Source organism: Sciurus carolinensis, chromosome 11, assembly GCF_902686445.1.
Source record: "Sciurus carolinensis chromosome 11, mSciCar1.2, whole genome shotgun sequence".
Taxonomy (NCBI): Eukaryota; Metazoa; Chordata; class Mammalia; order Rodentia; family Sciuridae; genus Sciurus; species Sciurus carolinensis.
In genome coordinates this window covers 11385246-11404135 of record NC_062223.1, presented here as the reverse complement: position 1 = coordinate 11404135, position 18890 = coordinate 11385246, and the positions used below count along the sequence as shown (strand labels likewise).

General features: G+C 65.5%; 1 protein-coding gene across 3 annotated transcripts in view; it reads right to left on the bottom strand.

Moving 5' to 3' along the window:
- Positions 1–18890, bottom strand: part of Macrod1 (mono-ADP ribosylhydrolase 1) — a 134540-nt gene that overhangs the window by 639 nt on the left and 115011 nt on the right. For 2 of the 3 annotated variants that reach the window (XM_047515779.1, XM_047515781.1), the window contains exons 4-8: positions 11209–11238; positions 1043–1159; positions 513–634; positions 385–415; positions 215–288 (exon numbers count right to left, since the gene is read on the bottom strand). In XM_047515779.1, the coding sequence (XP_047371735.1) occupies positions 215–288; positions 385–415; positions 513–634; positions 1043–1159; positions 11209–11238 (374 nt within the window). The remainder of the gene's footprint in view (positions 1–214; positions 289–384; positions 416–512; positions 635–1042; positions 1160–11208; positions 11239–18890) is intronic. The other variant, XM_047515780.1, reaches the window with a different exon arrangement.

Here is an 18890-nt window from a genome sequence, read left to right as displayed (position 1 = left end):
CACAGGGGACCTTCTACAGAAGGGGCTCGGGGCTGTGCTCCCGCCACAACCTTCTCGCGGCTACCCAAGAAGAAACGGGCCTCAGAGGGCTGGCACCACCCCGCTGGCCTACTATCAGCACCCTTGCCCCCGGCGCGGTGACCGACGGGGCTGGTGAGCCGGGCGGTTGTGGGTCGCGCCCGCCACCTCACCCTCTACGGGGCCCAGGCCCCACCTTGTCTTTGTGCTGCTCCAGCCACTCGCGCAGCGCCGCCAGTACTACTTCGGCCGCCGCCTCACTGGGGTAACCTGGGGGCGGGGCGGGGCGGGTGAGTCCCCGGCTCCGCCCCGCCCCGCCCCGGGGACCCCGCTTCCCACGCCGCCCTTCTTCCAGGCCCTACTCACCAAATACGCCGGTGGAAATGCAAGGGAACGCCTGGGGGTGAAAGGGGACGGGGACATCACTCTGCGCCCCACTTCCCGCCAGCCTCCTCCCTCGGGCCGCCCCTGTTCCGCCTCCTGGCGACCCTCACCACCGAGCGGAGCCGGTGCTCCAGCAGCAGGTCGAGGCTACTCAGGTAGCAGCTGCGGAGCTCCGCAGCCTGGCCGGCGCTGGGCTCTCCGTGGGCGATGGGCCCCACCGTGTGGATGACGTCTGCAGGGGCGACGGGGTCAGACGGGCCGGGGTCCCGCGCGGTCCTGGGCTCGCGCTCTCCCCCTGCCGGCCTGGACCGCAGGGGGCAGGAAACAACCTTCTCCCCCCTTGCGGCACACGGGTAGGGTCCGAGTCCACGCGTGCGCACTGACCCGCGCGCCCGCAGCTCAGTGGCCGCAGGCAGACTCCCGAGGCCCGGCGCGGGGATGGGCGAAGGCGCCTCCCCTCCCTGTACGTCTGCAGTCCCCCGGCTCCTCCCCAGCCGCCTCCTGGATGCTGGAGGAAGGGTCAGGCCCTGGCACTTGAGGTTTAAAAGTGGCCCCTGCTGCTGTGGGCACCGCACCCCGCACGCTCCGTGCCACACCGGTCTCTGGCTGGCCCCACGATTGTGGCCGGTCTGGGACTCACACTTGGCGGGCAGTCGATAGCCGCCGGTGATCTTGGCCTTGCCGGTCTCGCAGTTCTGCAGGGTGCGGCACTCGTCGGTGAGCAGGGGCCCGGCGGCCCGGTGAATGCAGCCGTCCACTGCGGGGGAGGAGGGAGTGAGCTGCGCGGTCCCGCGTCCCCGAGGCCCTCCGGCGCGGCTGACCCCTTTACAGAGAAGGCTGGGGTCCAAGGCTGGATACGCCCAAGCCCAAGAAGCCGTCCCCTCGGCCGACACCGCGCCTTTCCCCGACAGTCTCGGTCCGCTCGCAGCGCCCCGCCGGGGGTGTCTGTTCCGGATCCCGGGAGGCCGAGGGGCCGAGGGGGGCTGCAGCCGCGCGGGGCGCCAAGCTGAGCGGGGCGACCAGCAGGGGGCGCGCCCCACCCACCCTGCTCCTTCGGGCCGCGCCGGAGGGACTCGGGCAGGCGGGGTCCTCGCCTGCTGGAACCACAGCAGCGCCGGGACCCCTGAGCTCGCGCTTCTCTGTCCTGCGAGGATCGCAAACCTACCACCAGTCGCCGCCACCGCCAGGCCTAAGCGTCGGGTCCAACCTCAAAGCCCATCTCCCAAGGCGACGCCTCACGGGACCGTATCAACTCCAGGGCCCACTTTACAGATCAAGAAACTGAGGCCATCTAATTACGAGTGGCAGTTCCAACCAGGAGCCTGAGCTGGGTCCTTCTGCGCCAAGCGGGGGTGAACTGGGCGGTGGCGCCCAGGCCGCGCAGGTGTCTTAGAGCGCGCAAACCGCTGCTGCTTAAAGAACCAGCAGCTATTGAGCTTAATTGGGGCTTAATTGGGGCCAGGCCCAGACTTGTTTATCCAAAGGTGACTCCAGAGGCCCTGGAGCCACCCCGGGGACCCGAGCCCAGATAAACACCCCGGGCTCGGCGCAGCGCGGCAGGAGGCCGGGAGGAGTCCTCCCGCAGCCCCACATGGCTGCCAGAGTGCAGAGCCTCTTCCTCGTTTTCTGCGCTCTCATCTGGAAATCAGGGCCAGTGAAACCCCTTCAGGAGAAGAGGAGAATGTAACTCATCTTTGCCATCTGACTGCTCCCCAGGCCTGGGTGGGCAGCCCCTCCCACACCCGGTGCCTTGGGCTCTCAGTGTGGGGCATCAAGAAGGACCACCATTTCCCCATTTTACAGACGCACAAACCAAGGCTCCTTCCTCCTGTCCCTCCATCCCTCAAAGACTTGGCACAGTTCCAGGGACACCAGCTGGCCCAGACCCCTCTTCTGCTGTTTTCTCTTGTGCCCTGTGGGGTCCAATTAAACCTAATTTTACAACTTCACTCAGAGCTGGCGCCAGGTGATTTCCCAGAGGTGGGTGTGGGTGGTGCAGGGGTTGAGGAACACTGGGGAGTGGCTGGGGATTGGGCCTTCCAGGGATACCAGCAGCTGCAGCCCCAGGGGCGGCTGAGTGAAACCCACCCAGGCCCTGCGACCAGGTGCTGCCAAGGGCACACAGCATGCCTGTTCTGGGTCAGACTCCACACGGCCGGCAACAGGAGGGGTCCAGGGGTTGGGTGACCTGAGTTTAAATCCCAGCTCTGCCAGCCACGGTTGTGTGACCCAGGACACATGGCTCAACCTCTCTGGGTCCAACAGCAGTACCGCCTCATGGAGGGTGTTGGAAGAATAAATTCTTTTTTTCCCTGCAGTGCTTAGGTTCAAAACCAGGGCCTTGTGCAGGCCAGGCAAGCACTCTGCCGCGGAGCTCCGCCCACAGCGCCAAGCCGCGGATTCTGCTGTGTGTGTGTGTGTGTGTGTGGGCGCGGGCGCGCGCTCTCGGAGCTGGGGTTGAACCCAGGGCCTGGTGCATGCGAGGCAAGCGCGCTACCACTGAGCGGTACCCCCAGCCCCGAGTCAGTTCTTACGACATGCTGCAGCCAGGACAGTAAGCAGAAGGGAAGCTGGTTGGCCCTTGCTATGACAGTGTGACAAAGGTGACCTGTTCGGCGAGTGTGTGCAGCAGAGGTAGGCCGGCGCAGGTGGCCATGGAGTGCCCGCCGGGGCAGATGTGCCAGGACGGCTCTCCTGGGAGCCGCCTTGCTCCAGTGGCCTCAGCCGCCCGGCACCCAGCGGCCAGTCTCCTGGTACTGACTGCCCCACAGGCGACCTTGGCTGGCCGGGGGCCCTGCGGAAGCGGAGCTCAGGGAGGGCTGTCTCGGGGACTTAATGTTTCCTGCAGAGATGGACAGGCCTGCAGCCAGGCCTTTGGGACTGACCCGGGGGCACAGGCAGGAGGAGCGGGTTGGAAGCGGTGCTCGCAGAGGCCTTGGGCTGCAGTCCCTCCAGCAACCGCCAGAACAGGGCCAGGGCCAAGGGATGCTTTGCAGGCACCCACGGGAGGGGTTCCCCTCCAGCAGAGGTGAGAGCCAGGCCCCGGTGCCACCGCTGCCCCACACTCCCCAAGCAGGCCCGAGCCAGGCTGACCTGGCCTGCGGGCTTCCGAGGTCAGCCTCTTCCGCTGGCCCCTGCCTGACCCCAGGCAGCCTCTTGCTCTCTCCCAGCCTGAGCGCAGAGGGAGCCCCGGCCCTCACGTCCTTGGCCACAGGCCCAAAGGGCCCACTCCTCTCTCTACACACGACCGGCAGCCCCTAGGTCCTGACCCCCCGGGCCTCACTCTGGCTCTTAGCTGGGCCTCGGCTGGGGGAGGCTTTCTGGGGCCCCAACCAAGGGAAATGTCCTTCCTTCCCACCAACCCTTGGAGCAGCTGGAAAAGCCCGGGCCCCTGGGCCATCTGGTGGGAGGTGAGCTGTCCCTAAGTCACCGGCCAACTAACCCTCAGTCTGTTCTCAAGACCTGCCACCAAAAAACCCCTCAAAACTTTCAGTTCAACCCCCCCCCAGAAAACCTGGGGTCTTTCCTGGGGAGGTTGAGCCCCCTGGGGGGCAGGACTTCCTGCAGGTATTTATTTGTCCCCTGGGTCTAGCCTTCCTCCACGCGTGGTGTGGCCCCCGCAGAAGCTCCTGCGGCCACAGTGCCCCTCCTGCTGGCCCCTCCTCCTGCCTCCACTGGTCTGTCCCCCACCTGTCCCCTCCGTCTTCCCCGGGGCTGGCGATGGAGCCCCAGGCCTCTGTGCGCCGGGCAGTGCTCCCCCGCGCTGCATCCCGGCCCCTTCTTCTATTTACTTTGAGCCAGCGTCTCCTAGGCCGCCCAGGCTGGCCTCCACCTGTGCCTCCTGCCTCAGCCTCCCCAGCAGCTGGGAGGACAGGCCCTGTGTCCACTGTGCTGGCTTTTTACAGGTGTCCTGTGGCCTCCAGGTGCGTCTTGTTTGAGCCTCACGGCTCCCAGGGAGGCACCGCCATGTTTTCTGATTTTGATAGAAGACGCTGAGGGCCAGAGGGAGACCTGGCCACGTCACATGGCCAGCAGGTTGGGGTGCTGTGATTTGGTGACCCCACTTCCTCTAGGACCACAAAACGCCGGTCCCACTTACCACTGGGCCCTGCCCTGGCTGGCCTGCCGGTCACCCGGCTTCCTCCTGTCTTTGTCGGTGCCCCCACCCAGGGAGGGGCTGCTTCGGGGACCCTCACCTGTCCCCACCCTGCGGGGCTCCCGCCTCCACGGCCCCCGCTTGGCCCTCCAGGGCAGGTGGGCTGCGGTCGGTGCTTCCCAGCCAGGATGGGGCAGGCGGCCCAGCAGGGTCACGGCCACGCGCTGAGGAGCTGGCGGCTATTTAGGGTGCTGTAATATTCATGAAGGGGAGATTAGATATTTAAATTTATTCAGCAATAAACGCGTCTCAGTGGGGAGCGTTCCTCACGCTAAACAAACAAGCGCGGAGGGGCTGATTAATTATTCACAGCAGCACAGGAGCCTGTGGCCTGGGGCTCCAGGGGCAGCCAAGCCGCTGCCACCGGGCAGGACACCCGGCCCGCCCTCCACCCCACGCCGCCCTCGCCACCCGGTGGATCTGGCCCCGGGGGTCCTCCGGGAGTCCTCTTCCCAGAAGTCCTGCCCCAAGATTGCCAGTGACTTTAGCCTCTGAGCCTCTCAGAACCTGGGCCTCGGGAGACGTTCTGGGAGGCCGCTGGGGGACAGAGACCGAAGGCCAGAGGGGTGCAGCGACTTGTCCAGGGTCTCGGAGGACGAGGCAGAGCAAACACTAAGAAGTACAGGAATAGGGACCACAGCTCAGAGAGGCAAAGTCACCTTCCCAGAGTCACACAGTAAAGCGGGGGGTGTCAGGTCTTGTCTGGGCCGTCCTCGTCCCTTCCCCTACCTCTCTGGCCTCTTGTGGGCCCACAGAGCAGGGAGGACAGCAGGGAGGACAGGTCCTGAAGGTAAACAGTCGTGGCCCGCCTCCCCAGGGTCACAGACTCCACGATGTGTCACCGGGCCCCGTGGGGCACTGCTTCCAGCGACAGCCCAGCCCCGTGGGGCTCACAGGCGAGCAGCCTCCCAGCGCAGGTCCCCCCGGCCACGGTCACTCTGCACCTCAGTTTCTCACCGCTACGCACGTCCCTCCTCCCCTGGCGTGGCACCCAGTCAGAGACGCCCACAGGGCCTGGGGCTGGATCACGTTGTCCCCCTTTCTACACAGGGTGAGACCGAGCGTCAGGCGCCCGCCTGCAAGCAGGAGTCTGCGGGCCACCCCTGCCCCTGCACCTTCGGGCCTGGGGACTCAGGGGCAGGCTGCACTGCCAGGGTGGAGCCCACCGGGAAGGCCCTGAGCAGGGCTCGAGGCCGGGCCTCCAGCCTCCGCAGCTGGGGCCAGGCAGGGAGGCCAAGAAGGTGGGGGCTGGCGGAGTCGGGGAGGGGGCCTCCCAGCCAGGGAGGCACAGAGGTCTGGGGCTGGGGGCCAGGCCGAGGGACCTGGGCAGCTCACAGCAGTCACACGTTGGTCCACGCCAGGCCGAAAGGGGCCAGGCCCCCCAGGCAGAGGGAAACCGAGTCCCCAAGAGCTCTGGCTCGGGCCGTGCGCTTCCTTGGGAGCAGAGACCTGGAGGGTCCGCCTGCCAGACCGCCCTCCGGTCACACATTCAGTCAACAAACCTGCACCGGCCCCAGCTCTGTCCTGGCCGGGGCTCGGTCCAGGTGGGGAGCAGGGCGCCTCGCCAGGCCCGCCCTCCAGGTGGCACGGCGGTGGGCGCCCCAGGGAGAAGATGGATGGACGACAGGGCCGCGATGTGCTCTGAAATTCATTACGGGGTGAGATCAGCCCCTTAAACGGGGATTTGAAAACATCAGGGCTTCATTATGTACACAGCGGCCGCGCCTCGTCCATCACGCGAACTCTCCCGTTATAAAGGTCCCAGCGGCTGCACGTGGCGGCAGGCCGCGAGCCCCACGGCCACCTGGCCTTCGCTCTGGTTGTGGGCCAGGGGCCCTGACGCGTGGGCAGTGGGCGCGACCTCGCATGGAGCGCAGCCAGGCAGGGGCGCGGGAAGGCTGCGGGCTCCCCGGAGGGCGGGGCACGCCCCTGCTCAAGAGCCTCCCGTGGCTCCCACCCACCCACAGAATCACGTCTTGGCCTCCCACGAAGCATTCTGGGCCTCTCTGGGACCTCCGGCCTCCACCTCCTGTGCTCGTCAGCAACGTGTACCGCCCTGGGCGGGCGCAGTTCCAGCGAGGGGACACCAGCTCTGAGGTCACCAGTAGTGGGATGGGACGGCACAGCAGGAGAGGTGGACGCCCTGGGACCAGGAACCAGGGCCGACGCGGGGGCTGCACCCAGGTGCTTAGCCACTGAGCCACATTACCAGCCCTCTATTGTTTTTATTTTGAGGCAGCATCTCTCAGTGGCTTAGGGCCTCACTGAGTTGCTGAGGCTGGCTTCAAACTTTGCGTCCTCCTGCCTCGGCCTCCTGAGCCTCTGGGATCACACATGTGCGCCATGATGCCAGGCGCCACTGGGCCACCTGCTTCTGAGCCCAGCACCGCCAGGGAGGGTGCTGTGCCCCGCCTGGCCTTGAGGGCACCGAGGCAGCACAGGCCACCTGTCCCTCGCTGAGCCAGCGAGCCTCCTCCTGGAGGCCACGAAGCTCCCGCAGCTCAGCAGCAGCCTTCCATTGCTCGGTGTCTGATGCTTAGACACCTCCAAGATCCTCCTGCCTGAGAAGAGTGAGCGAGGGAGGCAGAGAGAGGGAGGGAGGCAGAGAGGGAGCCGAGAACAACAGGCAGCAAGAGCAGGAGAGGAGAATCGCAGTGTGAGACACAGACGGGAGCGACCAAGCAGAGGAAGGTGAGCAGAGGAGGCCCGGGTGGCCAGGGAGGCGCACTACGGAGGGAGGGAAGGGCCAGTGCAGGGCGCACGCCTGTGATCCCAGAGGCTCGGAGGCTGAGGCAGGAGGATCACGAGTTTGAGGCCAGCCTTAGCAACTTAGCAAGAACTTGTCTCCAATAAAAGGCCTGGGGGTGTAGCTCAGGGTGACCCCCAGAGAGGAGGGAGATGGGGAGAAAGGGAGACGGAGCAGAGGGTGCGCTGGCCCCAGGGGCGTGGGCATGAGGAGGGCAGGGGCCCCACGCGCGGAGGGCTGGGTGGAGGGGCAGTGGGCAGGGCGCCGGGGCACAGCCTGCCCTGCGTGTGCCCTTAGGTGGCCCCACCGCAGGCGGCAGGTGGTTCTTGAACAACCACACAAACCAGCACCTGCGCACCAGCCATGGGCAGGCGCAGCCGTACCCTGGTGTCAAGGACCGTGCCAGCCGGCCCCCATGCGCAGAGCTGAGGTTGGGCCAAGCTCCCCCAACACAGCCGTTCTCAGGCAACAGCAGGTGCAAAGGCCCTGTGCCAGCCAGAGGCTGTGAAGGAGGCCCAGCCGCCAGGCTTCTCCCAGGCATGAGGCCAGGTGCGCAGGACACACAGGGATGTACCATGCGGCCCTAGGGGACGGGGAGCGTGGGTGCCGGGTCGGTTCTGTCCTGTCCGGCCTGCCCTCCTACCTGGCCCCGCCCCTCCCCTGGAGCTGCCGTAGGGAGCTGGCCAGGCCCAAGCAGAGATGGCCACCAGGCAGCAGAGGAAGGCCGCCTGAATTAATCTGTCACTAAAGCTTGGCCGTGGCAGGCGCAGTCATGATTTAGATGAATAATTGAAACGCTCCGATACATTTATTATCCCTTTAGTGCAAAAGTGGCAGAGAAAGACGAGGGGTAATTGAAAAAGAGCGCACAAATCTCCCCAGAAGCCGGCTCCTTATCGCCGAGTAAACATTTCAGTCCTAATAAACAGGAGAGGCGGTGCGTCAGCGGCCGAGTCCCACCCCGTTCAGGACCTGCCTCCTCCCACAATACAAGAGGAGAGTGCTTTAAAATATTTTATTGAGCCAACAAAAGGCTTTCCAGGAGGGAGGGGGAGAGAGGGGTGGGAGGTGGGCTGCCCCAGGCTGCCGGCCTCCCTGCATCCGTGCACCTGCCGGCTGGCCATCTCGCCTTACCTGCCCAACTCCTATTCAGCCTTCAGAACCCAAGCCTAATGCCCCAGCTGCTAAGCTCCCATCGACCCCGCTCTCCAGGGGACAAAGCCGAGTCCTGGGTGCCGCAGCCCCGCTTCCCACGCAACTCAGACGGAGTCCCGGATCGCTGTCTTGGCCACACCACCTGCACGGTCGGGGTCCGGCCCAGGGTGAGGCGGGCCCAGGGACCCAGCCCTCCGGGTTAGCTCCTCTCAGCCCGGCAGCCCTGGGGCGCTCACGGAGGCGGGAGTGCTGCAGACCCCCAGAGGCCTGGTGGCCGAGTGGCCCGGCACTGGCTCAACTCGCGGATGGGAGACCCCTGGGTGGTCAGTGGGGCGGGGCGGGCAGTGGCTGGACGCCTGCAGGGGGAGCTTCGGGCCCCACGGGAATTCCGGGGTCTTCAGGCAGTTAGGTGGGGACGCTCTGGCCAGGGGTGGAGGCCGGGACGGCCGTGGCGGGCACGGGGCGGATCTGAGGGCAGGGACGCCCCGGGGCCTGCGCCTGGCTCCACTTGGGCCCAGGCTGTGCAGGCCCCCACCAGCGAGGCCCGTCCCCAGCCGGGCCCCTCCCACCACCTCCACCCTGTTCCAATCACATTAGCAGAGTGACAGCCCCGGCAGCACTCGGCGCTCCATAAATCTCCGCGGCGTTAAAAGGCTGGACTCGGGTGCCACTTCCTCCGGGGCGCGGCCCTGTCCATCTCTGCGTCTGTCGGGCTGAGTGCGGGTCTGCTCTCCTCCGGGCCCGCCATGCCCGCCACGCCCGCCATGCCGCCAGGGCAGGCGCCCCGGGACTTCCCAGAGCGAGGTCCCCCGCTCTGCCCGGACCCCCAGGTGATTCCCAGAGCGAGGTCCCCCCCCCCCCGCTCTGCCCGGACCCCCAGGTGATTCCCAGAGCGAGGTCCCCCCCATTCTGCCTGGACCCCCAAGGCTCTTGCCCCCTGTCCTTGACCAAGTCCTTCCTTACCCTTTGGGGCTGTCCCCAGCCTTCCCTGCAGCTCCCACCTCCCTGCCACACGTTCACTGAGCACCTACTGCGTGCGCCAGACCCAGCTGAGGCGGTTCAGTCCTCCTGGGCGCGTCTGGCATGTTGGAAGGAGTGAGATGCTCCAGAAAAACCACCGGAGCAGGCGCGGAGCAGGCGGGGGCCAGGGCAGGGCCGCCAGGAAGCTCAGACTCAGCGGGGTCAGGTGGGCGGCCGGAGGCCGGCACTGGGGAAGGGCCCCTGGGACCTCTGCGGGAAGAGCTTTCTGGGCACAGGGAACAGCCAGGGCCAAGCCTCAAGCGGGCCAGGCCTGTGCCCAACCGCAGGAAGGCGGGCGAGGCTGGAGCCCCGTGGGGGCAGTGCGGGGCGGGGGTCTGGAGGTGACAGGGGACCCTGCACAGGAGGACCTGGCCTTGGCTCTGAGTCGGTCTGGAGCAGCAGCGGAGCCATGAGCTGACCGGGGACCCGGAAGCCCGGTTGTTTCCTGGCCCTCTGACCTCCCAGTCCTGGCTGGTCTCCGAGGCTCCTGCGCCAGCCCTTGCCTCCCTGCCTCCGGGCCAGGCTCTAAGCACCTGCGCCCCGTTCCCCTGCTCTCCAGCCTGTCTGTGCTGTTCCTCGGCCCTCCTCTCTCCACTGGGCTCATTCCTGCCTGCCTCTTGCTCAGTACAGGTGACGTCTCTCCAGAAGCCATTCTGGTGGCCCAGCTGGGACAGGTGCTCCTGGCCAAGCTCCCACTGGCCTGTGCCTCCCGCAGCTCCCCCTGGGTGGTGGTGGCCACTGTCTCCGCACTGTGAGCTCTGAGGGCAGGGACCGGCCCACGACGTCCAGCAGCTCGGGGCCTGCGCACAGTGAGCGCTCAATCGCTGGGCGGCGGCCTGCGCACAGTGAGCGCTCAGTCACTGGCGATGGCCGAGTGGAAGGAGAGGTGCCGTGGGTCCTCCCATCGGCCAGCACCCCCGAGTCCTCCCAAAAACAGGCTCTGGAAGCGGGGCCGGGTGGGGGGCTGCGTGTGCCTCAGTGCCCTCGCCGCGGGCGGCTGTGACCTCCGCGGGGACAGCTAGAGGAGAAGCGGGAGGAGGCACCCTCCCGCCACAGCGCCCTCCCTCCTGGCTGTCCCCAGCTCTCCAGCTGCTCTTATTTATCCCTGACCTCGCTGCCCCTTTTATTTTCTCCCTTTTAAAACCTGGCCTGGGCCCCGCCGCTGCCGCCGTAAACACGGCCCCCGGGATTTATCCGGCGTCGCATTAACCCCTGGCCCCCGGCTCGCCAATCATCCTGCCGCCCGCTCAGACAGCGGCCGGCCAGCGGGTCCCATGCCGGCCGGGCCTGGTGGGCGGCGGGTGCGAGGAAGGCACCCAGGCCCCACGAATGCCCCCGGGCGCCTGGGCACGGGGCCCACCCTGACCTCTGACCTTCCGCTGGCCTGGCCTTGCTGGAGTCCCTGCTTCCTGGGGGACTTCCAGTGCCTGGGGCCTTAGCCATGGGCAGAGGCCCCGACTTGTCCTGGCTGCGGAGCCACCTGTGAGTCACCAGCAGAGGGCAGGGCTGGTCATCTCACCCTCACAGGGAGGGAACTGAGGCCAGGTGGCATGAGGGGTGCAGCCAGGCCGGGCCCCCTCGAAACAGAGCAGGAGGCCTGGGCTCGGGGCTGGGCTTGCCCAGGGTGCCCGGCAGTGCAGAGCTTGTGTCCAGCGACAGCAGGCGGCAGGAAGGAGACGTCACCAGGCCACCCCCACCCCCCTTGCCCGAGACAGGAGAGTCCACTCACCACCTCCACCTCCAAGCAGGGAGCTGTTGGCTGCAAGAGAGAGAGACAGGGGGTCAGTGGAGAAGTGACCTGGGGACAGGGGCTGTGGGGACGGGGAGGGGGGTCGGGGCACGGGGCTCCCAGCCCGGAGGAGGGCTGCCGATGGCCGAAAGGAGGAACCAGGAGTCTCCCCACAGAGGCTCCTCGGGGTCGAGGGTCCCAGGGTGGCAGGGAAGGGGCAGCGGGGCTCCTGCTGGCCCCGGCAGCTGCATGAGGGCCCCGAGTGACCAGCGCCATGTACCCTCCACGCACCATCTTTCCCCAGTGCTTCCTGAGGCCTGGCACAGAGGAGTGGAGGACAGGAGGTCTCCTGCCCGTAGGGCTCTCGGGCCACGGAGGACACAGACTGGACGCCACCAGGAAGCAGCTGTGCCGTGGCGCGTGTGGCCAGGCTGCCCCGGAACGAGCAGGACGCGGGAGCGCAGGCTGGGCTGGGCCCAGCGGGGAGGGTGCGGTGGGCCTGCCAGTCAGGCGCCCACGCCTCCGTCTCCCCAGGTGAAAATCAGGCGGGTGGGCTCCACCTCCCGGGCTGGCGTGAAGGTCGAGGGCCAGGGAGCCCCAGCTCGGGGCTTGGCCCTGCCTGGCCTGGAGTGGACACCTGGCTGAGCCGCCGTGGCTGCCACCGTCTAGAGCAGCCGGGCCCATCTGCCTCTGCTGGCTGGCTGACCCTCCCGCCTCCCCACGTGGCCGGCGGCCCCTCCTCTGGAATGGTAGGGCTGGGCTGGCCACTGTCCTCCAGCCTGGCCGGGCCTCCCCCTCCTGGCCTCCCAGAGCACCTGTGCTCACCGGGGAAGCAGGGCCGGGGCAGGTGCGTGCACTGGGTCCAGTGCACAGGTCCCGGGGAGGCCAGCTGGGCCTCGGCCCGGGCTCGAGGTCCTGGCTCCCAGCTGGGCCTGCAGCTCCCCGCGGGGCTCGGTCCCCACCTCACCTTCCAGCCCTGGCTGCAGCCCCTCTGGGTGGGGCTGGGGGCCGTTTCCAGGCCCACAGGCTGCTGGCCCCGGGCTGCGTGTGGAAGCTGCGGCCATGGCTAAGTGGCGTGGTGGCTCCCAGACCTGACGGCTTTTCGCTTGGGGAATAATTAATTCCACAGCCTGAAAACCCAGGGCTGCAAGATGCCACGTTACTTGCGAGATTAATACCAGCAGCTAATTAAGATGGAGAGGCAGGAGCAGCCGCTCCCAGAGCAGGGGCGGGCAGGGGAGGCAGGGGGACCTCAGACCGAGCGACGGAGAGGCCGCAGCATCCCAAGCCTGAGCGACGGAGGGCGGCCCGGGCACGGTGGGGCCCCGGTGGCTCTGGGCAGGACTGTGGGGCAGGTTCCCTGTGGCCCGGGCGTGGCCGGTGCCCCGGAGGCCCCATGTCGGCGGCCGAGGGAGGCCGTTCTCCAGGCGCAGACTGAATGCTTCGCACAGATGGCCCCGGGAGGGGCTGCTGTTCCCATTTTACAGAGAAGAAAACCAAGGCAGCGGCCGTGGCGGGATTGGAGTTGGGTCTGATGACTCCAAAGCCAAACACGAAGCAGGCAGACCTCAAGGCGGACCGTCAGAGGGGACCGTCACAGGGCCCTGCGCCTGCCCGGCCTGGGGCCCAGCCTGCCCAGTCCTGTCCAACACGTGGTGGGCCCCGTCACGCGTGGCCTTGACCCTGCTCCTGGCCTAGCAGATGCAACCACAGGCATGGGGTGGGGCCCCTGGACAGCCCTGCCCAGGAGCTGGCGGGGAGGACAGTGCATCGGGCGCCCCGGCCCTTGGCGGGCGGCGGCTGGCGGAAGCTGCCCTCCGTGGCCCTCGCTGGCCTGCCCCATCACCTCTCTCTTAATTAACACCGGCTGCAAACGAGCTGGCTCCTGCTCAAAGAGGGCACGGTGCCAAATGGGTTGGCAGCTAGCCTCGAAGGGACAGGCGGGGAGGGGGCGCTGACCTGCCGTTCTGCAGGCCCCCGTCAGAGGGACAGCAAGGCCGCCTGCCTGGCATCCCAGCCCCGTGGGCTTGGCCGGTCAAAGCCAGCAGGTGAAGGGACCCTGGGCTGCCCAGCCAGGGTCTGAGCAGCCAGTGGGCCTGCTTGGGTCCAGCTGGCGAAGGCCAGGCCAGGTGGCGCTGCCACAGGTGGGAAGGGCAGGGGAGGCCCAGTACCGGGGGCCGAGACTCGGCTGTGGGAGGACCTGGTCCCCTGGTCAGGGGCATCCCGGGGGCTGGTCTGCTGTGCCCCTTCTCCCAACGCCCCTGTACCCGGTGTTCCATGGATGAGGGATCCTGGTGTCCTCAGCTGGTTCCCCGAGGCCCTGTTCTCCTCTCCCCAGGGACCTTAATAACCTGGCCACACAGAGCCCCAGAAGGCTGTCCCTGTCACCTGCAGTGGGCCAGGCTGTCCAAGGGAAACAGCCTGCAGGCTTCAGCAGAACCACTGAACAGGGCACAGTGCCCCAGCTGTCAGGAGGCGCGGCTGCCGCCAAGGCAGGACAGCTCTGGGCTCTGGCTGCCCTCCGCACCTCGCCTAACCCTGGACAGGCTCTCGCCCCCCACCCCCCGCTCTGTTTGGTTTGAGGCTCTAAATCACAGCAGGACCTTAACCCATTTTTCTGATGGGGAAGCTGAGGCTCAGGGGGTGACAGGGAGGGTAGGAGATGGGGCTCCTCCCCAGGACGGCCGCCTATCACTTCCCCATCTGAAAGGGTGCACCAGGCTTCCCTGCAGAGGGCATGGAGGCAGGTGAGCGGCCAGGTGAGGTGGGGGAGGAGCTCCAGTCCAAGCTGGATGTGGGACCCAGCCAGCCCACTCTAGGGCCCACACCTGACCCCAGCAAACGGGTTTGTGTGTGTGTGTGTGTGTGTGTGTGTGTGTGAGCTCGGGATCAAACCAAGGCCTCACACGTGCTAGGACAGGGCTCTACTGCTGAGCTGCATCCCCAGTCCTTTTTACTTTTTATCTTGAGACAGGGTCTTGCTCAGTTGCTGCGGCTGGCCTCAAACTTGCAATCCTCCTGCCTCAGCCTCCCAAGAGGCTTGTATCTCCTCTCGCCAGGCCTGTGTTAGTTTTTAGGCTCCTGCGGTACTAGGGTATCAGCTGTTGTTCCTGTCCAGAACACTTCAGTTCTGATCTGCATGAATATGTAACAACTGGCATAGTCTAGAAGCAGAATCCTTTAAAAATTATTTAGCAAGGTGAATAACTTACTTTCAAAATAAACAAACAAATATGGTGTGGTGGACACACCTGTGGTCCCAGTTACTTGGGAGGTTAAAACAGGAGGATCACTTGAGCCCAGGTTTTCCAGGCCAATCTGGGCGAGGTAGTGAGACCCTATCTCAAAACTAAATAAGAGCCCATGTGGTGGTGCATGCCTGTAGTCCCAGCAGCTCGGGAGGCTGAGACCGGAGGATGGCAAGTTCAAAGCCAGCCTCGGCAACTTAGCAAGGCCCTAGGGAACTCAGTGAGACTCTGACTCTAAATAAAAAATAAAAAGGGCTGGGGATGCGGCTCAGTGGTTAAGCACCCTGGGTTCAATCCTTGGTCAAAAAAAAAAAAAAAAAAAAAAAAATCCAGGAAATTGGCTAACGGTGACAAAGTGCAACCTCCTGAGTGTCTGGATGGTGTCCCACAATGCAGTTGTTCCGGACTGTATTTTCATTAAAGCCTGAAAAGGAACAAGCCCTCGGTCCTCAATTTTGTCCACAGGCAAAAATTCATGAAAAGAAGCGCTACCTCTTACTCATCACAAACGACATATTAAAACTTCAAACCACCGTTGGTATTTTCTCCAACTGACGACTCGAAAACGTTTTTCTCTGAAATTTCAAAAGTTAACGATTGCCGAACTGCAAATGCAAGCATCACCAACACCGGCAACCCTGGGGGACAGAAAGACAATCCTGATTAAGGACCAGGCAGAAATGGCCACGGCTGCCATTCAGTAAGCTCATGAGCCCCTGGCCAAGGCGCGGCCACCAGTGGACATTTTAGATCAGCTAAAAGGGATGTCACCCTTTTCCTACCGATCGTACCTCGAAGGAGCCCGTGTGCTGAATGGCGATCGGGCTGCTGCAGGTGACTTGTAGCCCCTGCTCAGCAGGTGCTAGACGGCCCACCTCTTCCCTTGAGCAGGGGTCTTGGGACTCGTGAGGGGCGGTGAGGCCTGACTCTGGGGGCCTTGGGGAGGGTCTGAGGCTCGCTGGGGTCTGGTGGGTGCAGCTTCCTGCTTGGCTTCTCACCCCGAGGGCCGTGGAGGTGCCCTGACCGTCCCCTGCCTTGGATGTGACTCTGCCACACCCCACTGGACTCCAGTAACTGGCTCTGAGCCCAGTGCTGCCCCTGTGACATTGACGTGCCCTGGAAGCCCATCTCTGCCCCGTCCTTGTGTCCCCTGGGACCAGGATCCTGGGGCCTCACTCCCAGCCACCACACCTTCTCTCAGGCCTTCCCCGCCCGCACCTGCCCCTCAGCCCACCCCAGTCCCCCGGCCCCTCTGCCGGCCATGCCTTCTCAGGCCGGCCCCCTCCTCTGCCCCCAGCCTGGCTGGCCGCCCTGGGGGGCGGGCAGAGAGCCATCTCCCCAGTGTGTGCCCCAGCTCCCGGCCTAGTTAGGACCTGGCAGGTGGCCACTGCCCAGTGAGGCGGAGCCAGCCAGAGGTCAGAGGAGGCCCGGGACAAAGGCGACAGGCCCTACTTCATTCTCTACACGAGACATTTTAATTGAGCACCAACTGTGTGCGGGGCTGTGCTGGGCACCAGGCACAGAGGCGAGCAGCATAGTCCCTGGACCTTGGAGCTTCTGGCCTGGCAGGAGGGGACGAGGGGAAGGGATGAGGGGAGGGCTGAGACCCCAGGCCTGGAGACCGGGGGCCAGGCGGGGGCCTGAGCAGAGGATCGTTGCCCGGGCCAGGGGTGCTGCCTCTGGGAAGGACAGCTGGCTTTGCCTGGCTTTTGCTGCAGAGTGACGGAAGGACAGAGAGGCAGCAGAGGTGTGGTCCCGGCGGTTCTGGGGACTGGGACAGGGAGGGAGAAGGGGACAGAGCAGCAACTGGGGCCCTGCTACCTCTACTTCTCCAGCTTCCCAGCCCTCTGCCCTCCCGCCCCTGCCGGTCCTGCCAGGCACCGCGTCCCACCCGGCTGGCCAAGGCAGGACCGAGGTCCGGGTGGGCACAGTAGGCTCGTGCCAGGCCTCGTGCCGCCTGGGCCCACCACACTCCCAGGAGCCCACGAAAGGGTGGCGATTTCTTTTAACAGAAGAAAGAAATAAGCTTCTGGGTCAAAGAAAATGTTTCAGAACATAAGATAAATATATTTATTCTACACCAACAAAGGCCTAAAGTCTCCTTTACAGCAGCTCTTTCTAGGGGCGCAAGGGCCACCAGGCGCGATGCCCGGGTCTGGGTGCTGGAGCTGTTGGGGAGACCCCCAGGGTGCTCGGCCACAGGGCATCTGCCCACCAGGCCAACCCCAGACTCCGGCTTCACCCCAGCTGCCCAGCTGAAACCCTGCTGGGCCGGGGTTCCCTCCCCAGCACCGCGCGCACACACGTGCACACACACACGTGCACACACGCACGTGCGCACACACACACACACACGTGCACACACACGCACACACGTGCACACACACGTGCACACACGCACGTGCACACACACACACACGCGCACACACACGCGCACACACACGTGCACACACACACGCGCACACACGTGCGCGCACACACGCGCACACACGTGCGCGCACACACGTGCACGCACACACACGCACACACACGTGCACACACGCGGGCACACACACGCGCACACACGTGCACACACACGCGCACACACGTGCACACACACGCGCACACACACGTGCACACACGCGCGCGCACACACACGCACACACGTGCACACACACGTGCACACACACGTGCACACACGTGCACACACACATGCACACACGTGCACACACGCACACACGTGCACACACGTGCACACACGCACACACGTGCACACACACGTGCACACACACGCGCGTGCACACACACACACTAAACAGGTTTATAGTTTAAAACAACCAAAGTCCTTGAGACCGTCAGTGAGAAACGGGTGCCCTGTTTTCTCTCAGGGTCAAGAACCGCCCCAAGCAGGCCCGGGGCCCACGGGCTCTAGGGCACGTCCCCACTCCTACCTCGCTCTGCCAGGCCGAGGCAGCCGCCCTGCAGCCCGACTCCACCTGGGCTGGTGCCTCTGCCTGGCAGACCCTCACCCCAGCCCCGGAGCCGGCCCCCAGGGGCACGGCCACCCCCGCTTCCTGAGCCGGCTCCCGGGTGGGCACATTTCTGATGGCTGCGTCCAGCCCCAGGGGCTGCACGGCAGCTCCTGCACCAAGGAGCCAGGGAGGTTGCCGCGCTGCTCGGCGAGGCCACAGGGCCCCCACGCCAGGGAGCAGGCCGGGGAGCAGGACCCGAGGCAGGACGTGCCTGGGACGGACGCCATCCAAGGACAGTGGGGAGCTGCCTGGCGTCCTGCAGGCGGGGTAGGGAGAGAGGGTGCCGAGGGGAGGCAGTGGGCAGTGACCCAGGGAAAGCGCTGAGCAGGTTCCGGGGCTGGAGAGGCTGGGCGGGCGTGGAGGTGACTTTGCAGCAGGCCCGGCCCCTCTGCACGTCCCTGGAGGCTTCCTCCCGCCACATCCCCTGCCCGCGGCTCCCCACACCTCCCGGCCTGCCCGGAACAGTTGCTGGCGAGACTCGGGGCGCTGGTGCTGCTCCCCGGGTCCCCAGCCCCTGGCCCGCCCTGCTTCCTCCATTTGACAAATATGCATCCTGCCCCTGCTGTGTTGGGCCAGGGACACAGAGGGCAAGGCCCAGCTCGCAGTCCAGGAGGGGGACTAAGGCAGCAGAGTCAGTATAACTGAAACCAGTGTCACTCAATGCAGAGGTTGTGAAGCAGAGGAGAGAGGAGCGGGCAGGGGCGCCAATCTCAGGGGGGGAACGGAGGAGCCAGCCCAGAGGAGCACGTGCCAGGCAGGGCAGAGCCGTGCAAAGATCCTGAGGCAGGGGTCTGCCTGGAGACCCTGCCAGACCCCCTGTGACTGAGGCAGAGTGAGAGGGGAGAGGACAGAGGTCGGGGGCTGTGGGGGCAGGAGCGGCCACGTCTGTGAGCCTTTGTGAGCAATGGAGGTGCTGAGGACTTAGACAGAGGAGGGCGAGCTGCCCAGAAATCAGAGTGGGGCGGAGGAGTGGCAGGAGGGCCTGTCAGGACCGCAGTGTCCCCTCCTGCAGAGTTCCCAGTGCTCCTAACCTGCCCAGAGCCTGGCTCCTAGGACAGTCCCTGACTGTCCTGCAGTGCTGGGGGCGGCCGGGGAGGCTGCTGGCCTCCGGCAGGCGCTGGTGGATGGGCCCCTGGCCGCCTCCCCCGCCCCCGCAGGCCCAGGTGGGATCTCCGGTCCGTGAGAGCGAGCTGGTAGTTTAAAACGGGATTTAGATCAGAAACACCCCACGGACGGGATGACACGCGAAATGTGCTGAATTTCGAAGATAAAGCAAGAAACTTCAAAGGCCTCTCAAGCTGAGAGAGCAGCTGCCATGTTTGACAAGCTCTGTCCCCCAGGCTGAGGTCACTGTCCCTGGAGGGGAGTCTGCTTGGGCGGGAAGCGTGAAAGTTGCTGGACACTCTCCCGGCTTGGGAGGGGA